General features: G+C 40.6%; 1 protein-coding gene across 3 annotated transcripts in view; it reads left to right on the top strand.

Annotated features, from left to right (window-relative positions):
- The first annotated feature begins 10,513 nt into the window (after window positions 1-10,513).
- The window catches only part of tle2a (TLE family member 2, transcriptional corepressor a), a 36,760-nt gene continuing 35,219 nt past the window's right edge, over window positions 10,514-12,054 (top strand). Inside the window, exon 1 of one of the 3 annotated variants that reach the window (XM_058401114.1) lies at window positions 10,514-11,565. In XM_058401114.1, coding sequence (XP_058257097.1) covers window positions 11,542-11,565 — 24 coding nt within the window. In that variant the 5' untranslated portion in view covers window positions 10,514-11,541. The remainder of the gene's footprint in view (window positions 11,566-12,054) is intronic. The other 2 variants (XM_058401115.1, XM_058401113.1) reach the window with 2 other exon arrangements.

Below are 12,054 nucleotides of genomic sequence, written 5' to 3'. Positions count from 1 at the left end.
TCCTCTTCTCTGTATGACTCCTCTTGGGATTATCCTCTGTGTAGAATAGGTACTTTCTTGTGTAGTATGAAAGGCTTGGTCAGCTAGAGAAGTACAAATGAGTTTGTGTGTAATAGTGTACTGTTGATATGATGGACTTAATATATGTACAAACATATGAAATAGGAAGGAAAATGGTGCACACGTCCATGAAAACACATTTATGATATTTTGTCTTATTGTACATTATTGTGTGTATGTATGTATGTATGTACACTGACCAGGCATAACATTATAACCACCTGCCTAATATTGTGTTGGTCCCCCTTTTTCTGCCAAAACAGCCCTGACCCATCATGCACTGTGTATTCTGACACCTTTCTATCAGAACCAGCATTAACTTCTTCAGCAATTTGAGCAACAGTAGCTTGTCTGTTGGATCAGATCACATGGGGCAGCCTTCGCTCCCCACATGCATCAATGAGAATTGGCTGCCCATGACCCTGTTCCTTGGACCACTTTTAATAGATATTGACCACTGCAGACCGGGAACACCCCACAAGAGCTACAGTTTTGGAGATATCTAGCCATATCAGTCGTCTAGCCATCACAATTTGGCCCTTGTCAAACTTGCTCAATGGACCCTACACTTGTCCATTTTTCCTGCTTCTAACACATCAACTTTGAGGACAGAATGTTCACTTGCTGCCTAATATATCCCACCCACTGATGAGGATGATGAGGAGATAATCATTGTTATTCACTTCACCTCTCAGTGCTCATAATGTTATGCCTGATCGGTGTATGTACATTTTCTTACCCCTTGCATTCAAGAGCGTGACAGAACTTTCAGAAGAGACTAGCAAAATTATTATATGACTGGATAATGTCCCTTACTTTAAATTGCTGATGGTTTTTGGGTGGTGAGAAGTACAGGGAACATGAAAGGGAGGAAACCTTGTCACATCATAAGCTCTCCATCTTATTTCCGGTTCTGGGCTAGCTCATATCACAGGCCAGCTTTAATGGCTTGTAGAAACAGTTGGGGAGCTAGCTGCAGGAGATGGCTTGACAGATCATCTACCAAGGGGGGAATGGAGGCTCTATTTGCCTCTTGATTACTCTTCCCTAAACAAATAACTCTCATGTCTCATGTAGCTTGCCAAAACTTGCTGCATGCATAAACGCTGAAGATCTGGCAGGCTAGTCACATTGTGTTTTCATGATGTTTTCATAATTTAGTGACACTCCTCTTTCAGGGATTTAATCCAGGTATTATTATGCAAAGGTGTTTGCAGCAGCCTCCACTGAGATGTGGTAATAAATCTGGAAAATAGCACCTGCGTTTAAAACATACAATCTTTAGAAAGATCAGATATTGTATATACCAATATAAATGAGGTCTATTAGCCTCTAGTAACTCACACATTGTTTATTAACACACTTTAAAAAGAAACTAGGTTGGTATAGTCCCTAGTCTCAGTCTCCGTCCATGTACTTCCCTTTGTAAAGTTTTATAAAGTTCTTATCCTTTGTAAACCTGCTTAAGATAATCATTCTGTGGCAATGTTTTTGAGCATTACACTTCAGGAAAAGGAGGCAAGTGAGCAGCTGTTGAGATTTCGCCAAAGAACTGTCGCTCTCACTATCCGCACCCTGACAGCTGAAAGAGGATGGAATACAGTAGCTCTCAGTCACCAGTCTGAGTGAAGGCATGGAGTGAAGTGCTCACCAACAAGCCAAATACTTTTTGTACCTTTTATGTGAGCTTTGAGAAGCATGACCCAGTGGCATTGCTAAACTCAAAGAAACCCTTAAGCCAAGTGCCACTCTTACAAGCACAAGAAGCACTCCAGAGCTGGACAGGCTTGATTTTACTACCTAAATCAAACAGCGCTTCCCCTGAAAGTTGTTCCTGTCTCTAAACCTGCATGATTACTGGTTTATTACTCTGATGTCATGGTGTAGATAACGGCGAGATATTTTGATTGACATCAAACACAGACATTTGCCTGATTTTTCACTTCTTTTAGATAGATAGATAGATAGATAGATAGATAGATAGATAGATAGATAGATAGATAGATAGATAGATAGATAGATAGATAGATAGATAGATAGTGCAAATAGTAGAATTTGTGCAGATAAATATGTAAATATATGTACATCAAATAAATAAAACTATGGCAGGTTGTATATGCATAAAATACACTATATTGCCAAAAGTTTTGGGACACCCCTCCAAATCATCGAATTCAGGTGTTGTTTTTCAGGGGTTGGGCTTGACCCCTAAGTTCCAGTGAAAGGAACTCTTAATGCTTCAGCTTGCCAAGACATTTTGGACAATTTCATGCTCCCAACTTTGTGGGAACAGTTTGGGGATGACCCCTTCCTGTTCCAACATGACTGCACACCAGTGCACAAAGCAAGGTCCATAAAGACATGGATGAGTGAGTTTGGTGTGGAGGAACTTGACTGATAGAACATCTTTGAGATGAATTAGAGCGGAGACTGTAAGCCAGGACTTCTCCTCCAACATCAGTGCCTGACCTCACAAATGTGCTTCTAGTGGAATGGTCAAAACTTCCCATAAACACACTCCTAAACCTTGTGGAAAGCCTTCCCAGAAGAGTTGAAGCTGTTATAGCTGCAAAGGGTGGAACAACTCCATAATACATTCATGTGTATGTAAAGGCAGATGTCTCAAAACTTTTTTGTATGTGCTAGTTGTATTTACAGCACAATATGTATAATAGAGATAAAGTAGGGAAAGCTATGAATATCATTTTTTAATTATGCAGAGAAGATGTAACAAAATGTACAGGGTGATGCACCTGACACACCCCGTGGATCTAGCCAGCAAATGGCTTCACAGTGTGAAGTTTATTCTATGAAATATATATATTTTTTACTACAAAGACCTAGTATGCCAACCTTCGCCCATTATTATAATTTTATACTGTACACAAATGACTTGGCACACACCCCCATCATTATGGTGATGATAGCGCCTGCAGAGTAAGCAGAGTAAGCCACTGGTCTTGTACTTGAGTGACAAATAATTAAAACCAAAAGGCAACACTTTATTTTTGAAAAAACAGAGACAACTTTTAGTCATTCATTGCCAAAGAGTTAACCAGTAAATATCTACTATCTCTTTTGATAGCTCACAGATTGGTCACAGACATGACAGAGAGCAAATGATAAGAACAACACGGTCAAAGTTAAATTCATTTGAAGTAAGCAACAACAGCCTGGTCTCCTTTTACAGCACTTTTATTGAAAGTGTAATGAACTTCTGAGCCTGAGCTGAGCCTCATCTGGAGATAAAATCACTTCAGTGTTCCTCATCCAAACCCAGATAAATAATGATTTATCTCATGGTCCTGAAGGGATAAGGTTCATTGCAACACTTTTGAGTATCTGTAGAAGTCCTCGTTGCTGTTGTCCATCTAGCTAGTATTTATTTCAGGTTCATGAAAAATGGTATGGTTTCTGTCCCTGAATTTAGTCACCAGAGAGCTGCTCAGTTCTGCCCATCTCCCCAACAGTCAGAGGGATATATAGTTTTATCAGAGGCTTAGAGATCAGTCTGAGGGAAGGGAAACAGTTGACTTTACTTTCTTTTCATTTGCAGTTAAGCTCCCAGGCAGTAGAGGGCTCTAGAACTGCTTCTATTCCACTGCAGGAACGGTCAGATCACAGTGGCGCCAGACCCTGTACTGGGAACACAGGGCACATGATGTTATACACACTGAATGGGATTGCAGGACATCATACACACACGCAGACCCACCTACAGACAATCTAACATAGCCAAAGCACTTTTTTGAGGGAAGGTGGGATGAAAGCAGCGGAAACCCACACAGAAAGAGCAAGAACATCCAAATCTCAAGACAGTCAGTGACCAAAGTTTAGTTGAGAGACAGCAATTCTGCCCACTGAACCACCAGCAAGACTTTTATACATCTTTAGAAATACAGCTGAATAAGACTTAGGTGAATTTATGCCTTACACAACAAAAGTTTATTGTATTTTATATGAATCGGATGCCTGATGTCTAGTTTTGTCAAATAAAAATGTGGAATATTTTCAAGGCATAGAATGGATCTAACTAGTTTCTTTGTTTCATGCTGCAGTGTCCATGGGTGCAGCTCAATCAGCTCCCTAGGCCGTGAATCAGTATATTGTGAACATAAGTACGAGAATCCTGACTCACTACACACTGGGACACCGATGACTCAATTTCTGGTGCTATGGCTGCATACGCTGTAAATCTTCAACACAAGGCATTTTTTTCAACAGCGGGCAGGACGGATATCTTTCTGGTATTGTTTTTTATATACAGTAGTTTAAAGTAAATTGTGAGACATACTCTTGTTCTGTTACATTTCTAGCAACTGGATTTGCTCAAATCATGACAGTCATTAGACTTAAAACCAAGCATATCAAATAAAATCATTAGCATAATAAATTATTTGAGAGCTGCAACAATGCTAAGCAAGCTACTTAAATTTATAGATGAAGTTGGCGGAGAGTTCATCCGTCTGTTCAGTCGTCTTTGTTTTTAGCTGAGAGGCTTCAAAAAAATAGATGGATATCATTTTCAGTAAGGCAACATAGTGAGCATCGATGTTCCCTGGATTTTGTGGTGCATTTTTAGGGAGTGAATATTCCAGGACACTTGAAGGATTTCACAAATGAGACCGGATTTAAAATGACTGACCCCTTGATCAGTGCCTTGTCTTGTGAATTAGGGAGCTGAATGAGACACACCACAATTTCAAGTCCAGTATTTATTCCTCCTCTTTGCATAACAGAGACCTTTTTTCATAAAAGGCAAGCCTTTGTAGTTTTAGCAGAGGGTTTGATTACGGGAAAGGTGAAGACAATGATTTGAAAACTATTTCAAATTGCTTCACAGCCAAAAACTCCTCGTCATTTATTCAGCTATAAAGATAATGGTCACCAGATGGCAACAAATGGCATGATCAAACTCCTGAGAAATTTCCTGCACTTTTTCTAATTTAATATCCAACTTCCATATCTAAAACAAATCTTTTTTTCTTTTTTTTTGGATATGCCACTTGAGCCTATCAGAACAGCCTTTAATTAGCAGTGCGGTTGTCTTAAGGCAATGTGTTTAAAAAATGATTGGATTGTAGATGTCTAAGTTAAAGATTCAGTGATCTCTGAACAGGGCAGCACACACTGCCTGGACCTGGGACAAACCATTAAAAAAGGGCCCCAGAACATATTTCAGACTGTTTAATTCTGAATAAAAGTAGATTACTAAATCCTCCCGGGCTTCACACCTGACCTGGACCCAGGATGACTTCCCAGTTCTCCGTAGTAAGGATAGGCCTGTGAGACACTACCCAGCAGTCTGAGACGTGACTTATCTGAGGCATGATTTGTTTCTAAAAAAGTTGGTTGTTGTAAATTGCTATGTAAAAAAAATGTACACTTGTTCGTCCTACAACACACAACTAATTAATAAAAGAACTGTGTTAAATCATCCCTAATGCAATGGTCTCCTAAATGAAGGAAACAGCCACTGAGAGTCATTTATATCTATTTTGCATTTTTATTTCAGATGTTGCCATCATCATATGGTGTGAAATACAGGGCAAATATAAACATCATTCCTCTCCTCCTAGTGCTCCAACGGCAGGATCCTGTGCTCTCATCGCTGTGGCCCTGGTTTGATTCCTGTGTAGGGAGCCAACTGATCTACTGGGTTAACTCTCAGTGCTGGTCCCAAGCCTGGATAAAATGGAAGGGTTGCATCTGGAAGGGCATCCTCTCACCATTTTACTTTAGGGAAACACTGTCACCATCATTAGGGCTGTTTTAATCTCTAGCCCATGCTCAGTTTATTGGTTGACCCACTGATACCAGAGAACCAAATGAACAGCAAGAAAGAAATGAAATAACTGAATTCTCCATGAAGGACGTTGACGGGAGACACTTCTGGCTGCCACTTGTAGGGTCTTTCTAGAATGAAGTGCTGCTTAATTGCTTCAAAGGGCTCTTTTAAATGGTCATTAATGACTGGATCAACTGATGGACTCTTCACTATTATATTGAATGGAATAATTCTGGCAGCAGTTACGAAATTGGTAGATCAAGATTAAATATGAATTGAAGTAACGTTACATACAGTAGAAGCCAACTGTAACTCTGCACAATGTAGCACAAACATTTGATATTATTTAGCCTATGTTTGAGTATTTTCTGGCCCAAAATCCAGCTTCTGTCATCCGTGGCTGTGGCTCATACAGATTTTATTGACTTATTTGCTCACAGGCAACTTTCATCACAATTTAAACACACATTTAGAGTGCATATACATATATAATTCAGTTATTTATCATTTACATTTACTTGCATTTATTTAAACTGACTAATTAAGCAACTCTGCACGACATTTATTTTATGTTCATCTCTCCCATTCATTCGACTCTTCTTCAGGGAGTCAAAATGGTTTCATTAGGCGACGTTTAACTGCAGCACCGCTATTGAGCAGCAGGGGGCAGTCTAACTTCATCCAGTTCTGTCACACCGCACTGAGCTTCAGTTTTCAATTCAGTTTAATGACATGATTGAAAAACGTATCTCAGATTACAAATAATAATAATAATAATAATAATAATAATAATAATAATAATAATAATAATAATATCTCTATTGCTTCTCTGTATTACTTATCCTACTCAAGCTCACAGGGAACCCGTAGCCTGTCTCGGGGGACTCGGGGCACAAGCCAGGGGACACCCTAGACAGGGTGCTAACCCATCACATAGCACAACTGCCCACCCCTTCACACACAATGGACAATTTAGAGATGCTAATTAGCCTACAGCAGATTTCTTCAGACTGGGGGAGGAAACTGGAGTACCCGGGGGAAACCCTTGAAGAAGAGGGAGATTATGCAAACTCAGCACACACAGGTCAGAGACAGGAATCAAACCCCCAACCCAGGAGATGCGAGGCAAAAGTGCTAACCACTGAACCACCACTAAACCACTGTGCACTCTATTATTATTATTATTATTATTATTATTATTATTATTATTATTATTATTATTATTATTATTATTATCCTCCTCCCTTGTGTTTTCATGCTGTACTTACCTCTCCAATAGGGCTTTTAGGCTGATGATACTCTCAGTCCCTGGCCTAGTGCACCAGTATGAGGTGTTTATTGAGAGAGAAAACCATTAAGTAGTTTGCAGATGACTGTATGGTGGCAGGTCTTATGACCAAGAATGATGTGAAAGTCTATGTGGATGAAGTGGAAAGTCTGTTCCAGTGGTGCCAGGCCAACAACCTGTTACCTAAATGTCAAAAAGACAGTTGTGAATGTCACAAGGGAACAGCGCCCTCAATGGAACCACCTTCAGGTACATAAGTGAGGACGTGTGATGGACGTTGCACATTCCACTACACTCAAGGCAATGCAGTGTCTTTATTCTCTATGTGAGAATTATCCAGAATATCCAGTATCCTTTCTACACTGCCAGCGCAGAGAGCACCCTCACTGAGAACATCGCCGCCTGGTACGGGAACTGCAATGCTGAGAACCGCAAAGCCCTGCAGTGGGTGGTGAGGTCTGCTGAACAGATCACCAGGTCAGCACTGCCCAGGACTTCTGTACCAGGCGGTATAGACACAATCAGAACATGGAAGATTTTAAAGGATCCCACGCAGCCCAACAGCGGAGTGTTTGAGTGTCTGCAGTCTGGAAAATGCCTCTGCAACCACATGGCCAGGGCTGAGATGCTAAAGAGGAGCTTCTTTCCCCAAGTCATCAGAACCCTGAACTCATGACAATCAACTCCTGCCCATGACATTCACACACACACATACACACCTGAACCTAAATCCCTCCAACAAACCTCCACCCCTCCACCAACCCCATCATACATGGCACATAAGGCTCACCAGGCACATTTGCACATGCACAGGACACTTTATTTATATGTATGTGCATCTATTAACCCCTTATATTGTCCATATTGTGCATTTATTGTTCTTGATATAAAAAGTCTGCATTTGGAGTAGCTGCCAAATCTTGAATTGTGCATACACGAAGCATGTGTCTGTCTGTAAGTCCCTTTATAAGATGACATCTGCTGAAATGGAGATGATAATGATGATGATGATAAATAGTGTGTAATAATAATAATAGTAATAATAATAATAATAAGAAGAAGAAGAAGAAGAAGAATTGTTGTTGTTGTTGAGCTCAAATCGTATTATATAAAAAACCGAAAGAAAAAGTGTTAATACTTTAATCCCCCCTGAGAAACACAGAATAAATTTATGGTCAAAGAGGAGAAAAATGTATTCAGTATGATACTTGTCTATTTAGTGACATTTATGACTTTACAAAAATTCCCAGACTGATTTGAAGACCTCAATAAAATATCATAATTACTTCAACTAAAGAATTACGCTGTGAGTATTACAAGAAAGAAAGAAAGAAAGAAAGAAAGAAAGAAAGAAAGAAAGAAAGAAAGAACAGAATTCTTAATTTAAAAATAAACCATTAAGACTTTTTTCTTTGTTTACATGTGCATAAAGTAAGTGGACTTGATTGTGAGTATGAAGCGGAAGGATGGTGAAGAGGAACTCCTGTGTTTCCAGTTACACATGCCCGCTGGTGCAAATGTGTTTGTATTTGTCTCAGTGTGTGTGTGTGTGTGTGTGTGTGTGTGTGCATGCGTGTGCATGTAGCCACTCTGATGTGGGTCATTACCCCTCTCTCCCAGGGGAAAAGCAGAGCGAGGAGGAGGAGGGGTGGATGGATGAGGGAGTGTGTGGGGGGTTGGGGATCTCAGGAGAGAAGAATCCAATAAATCAGCCCACTGTCTCTGTGCTGACATGAGACTCGTCTGTAAAGTGTGTGTGTGTGTGTGTGTGTGTGTGTGTAGAAAGAAAGAAAGAAAGAAAGACAGAAAGGGAGACAGAGAAAGAGTGAGAATATATCATCCACTCCAGTGAAGACTTGGCATCTTTTGCTATGATCTGGATTTAAAAATAGCTTTCCGCTCCTGTTTGTGGTATCAGTTGCATTGTAGGTTTGTGCACTTTAATGATTCAATTTCATTACAGAACTGCAGCTCTGCCAGAATTCCCAAATCCAAAATGAATATAGGAATCAGTGGAATTAGCATCCTTGTTTATCTTGGGGTCAAGACTCTAATCCTCTAAAAAAATATAATCCTAGTCATCTCGACATTGACTTTCTACAGCATTTATTCCTATATGTGCGTCTATTCTCCCTAAAAATAGGCGGTTGCTTATCGCGTTTAATAATCAGCACACATCCAAACACACTTCCTGCAGCCCAACACACCATCAGCTCGTAACAGGAAACACACTGCAGCATGGCTCTGCAATCCACTGCCTTGCTTACCACTATTTCTAATAGAAGCTGGAAGGAAAGACAAGCTCTTGGCATTAAAATTCATAGGGGAAAAAATGGCAATAATTCCCAGCTCCTCCTCTTTCTTTCTGTAGCCTAGCCATTTCCATCTCTCTCTCTTTTTTAACCATATCCTTTCTTTTCTGCTTCTTCCTTCACACCACTCTCCCCTCCTTCTCTTTCTTATTTCTGTGCAGCACCTTGGGATGGGTTGTGATTTCTTTCTACACTGAGAAAATGACTTTTTTTCTTTTTTTTCCCTCTCAACATCTCCAATTATGGACTGAGCTAAAGGGCTTGTGCCCTTGGCATACCAATAAACACTGTCAGGACATTTTTATCTACACCATGAAGGTACGGCCAGTTTAGCTCAATGATGCTTGAAAATAGGCAGATAATGTTGTTCATCTAGGCTGGGAATTTTTTAGATAGAAAATCAGGGAATTTTCAAGGTCAGCCTAGTTAGATGATAGAATATATATATATATATATATAGAGAGAGAGAGAGAGAGAGAGAGAGAGAGACAGACAGACAGACAGACAGACAGACAGACAGACAGACAGACAGACAGATAGATAGATAGATAGATAGATAGATAGATAGATAGATAGATAGATAGATAGATAGATAGATAGATAGATAGATAGATAGATAGTCTTATATTTTAATGCTACGTGTGTGCTGGTCATGTCCAGTTAACAAGAATCAAGCTGGACATCACACTCCTCTCTATTAATGACATTTGAGATGGCTTATATATGATATTTGTGCAGAAGACACAAGACACTCAATGAAGCTAGGCAAATAAATAATAAAAAATAAAACAATTAAAAACCTAACCTACTTTTATTTTTTGCACAAAGCAAGCCAACTCTGTGCAACGAAAGAGTTAACTGTTGGTGGTTTGTGTGTCTGATTGACGTTTCTCTGGACCGTAGTAATGACGCCGTCCAATCCAAACACACCTCACCCCCCCCCACGTGGGGCTGCTGAACTCTGATTGGTTAGATCTTGTACCGTTGATTGTGGCTGGGTCAAACCCCACGTGGAGATTTCATTCAATCAGGGAACAATTCCACTGCTGAAGATTTTTTGTATTGAAATTGTACATGTGTATATATCATTTGCTAAATGCAAAATAGGGACGTGTAAACCTGCACGGGCCGTTTGAGCAATTGATCAACATCCAAAACACGAGGTTATTTGTCTCGTGACAAGAACAACAACAACAACGCGTTTTGTTTTGTTTTTTCATTTCGAGTGGTCAGTAAGGTTTTTAATGAGAGCTTGGTTGCTTTTTCAACTTGATGATAAACACTGAATATCATACGGCCTTGTTTTCATCTGGTGTGCTTTCATTTTTTATACCCAACTCCTTGAGTGTGTGTGTGTGAGAGAGTGAGAGAGAGAGAGAGAGAGAGAGAGAGAGAGAGAGAGAGATCATTTAGATTAGATAGACCCCCCTCCCCATCCTCACTTGCACGCCGCGGGAGGGATTTGCGTGTTTCCCACAAGAAAAGAAGTCTCAAATGTCCCATTGAAAAGGCGGCGGAGGTTTCAGCAAAAGAAGAGAAAGAGAAAGAGGGGAAGAAGGAAGAAGGGAAGGAGCGGGACGGCGGGCGAGACAAAAGACTCTGCGGCTGCTCTGGGTGTCGGAGACTCGGCTTCTCCACGGCGGCACCGCGACTAGCGAGAGCCATCTTTACTTCTTATTTTCTTAGTTTCCTTTCTTCGACTTGCAGCACCGAGAGTCCAGATCAGGGTGGAGAGCATCTGCAAACCAAGAGCTTTCTTTCTCTCTTTCTCTCTCTTCCCTTGTCTCTCTTTTCTTTTTACTCGAAGGAAGAAGAGTGGATTGGAGACTCGGGCGCATCTTGATTAGCGCCGCTGCTACACGGTGCTGCTGCTCGGCGGCTCGGCGATAAACAGAACAAAGAGAGTTGGAGTAAGGAAATGAGCCCAGCTTTTAGTCCAACACTGAAACCAGGCCAAATGCACTTCTGAGCTCTGAGATACCCTCAAACTCCCTCTCTCTCTCTCTCTCTCTCACACACACACACACACACACACACACTCTCTCTGTGTGCAACAAAAACACTGGAAGAACACCGCAAAACCACAACACACCATGTTTCCACAGAACCGACCTCCGGTAAGTTAGACTACTTTGTTTTTGCTTCTCTAAACGGAAATGTGATGTTTCTTCACCCAGCATTCAGGCTGATATTCGATCCACACTCGCTCTCTCAGATGTAGTAAACATTCTTGAAACTAGCTCCTGGGTCCAAACTGTAAAGCCACACAGGCCTTGGGATTGTCTCCTAGAAGTAAGCCATTATCATCTGGTTTGTTCCAAGGTTCCTTGTAGAACCCTACACCAGCCTGAACCATCCCCTGGACTTCCTTGAAACCTTCTCAACCTTAAAGTGTGTGTAAAAGATGCACAGTATTTCCAAACAGCCAGCATTATTTGATCTGATGCCCTGGTCTTTGTCATGCATGCATTGCATTTATGTAACATTTCCATTTACCAGTTGAAGTGGACCACAAAGATCTATATTCCCTTTACATCAAGATGAGTTATGTTTGTGTAGAATAGAGACAAGATAGGAAAAATATTGGTTTCAGAAGTCAAAACATG

Source organism: Hemibagrus wyckioides, linkage group LG10 (assembly GCF_019097595.1).
Source record: "Hemibagrus wyckioides isolate EC202008001 linkage group LG10, SWU_Hwy_1.0, whole genome shotgun sequence".
NCBI classification, from domain to species: Eukaryota; Metazoa; Chordata; class Actinopteri; order Siluriformes; family Bagridae; genus Hemibagrus; species Hemibagrus wyckioides.
The sequence above is the reverse complement of the archived record's forward strand: the minus strand, read 5'-3'. Positions and strand labels throughout refer to the sequence as shown.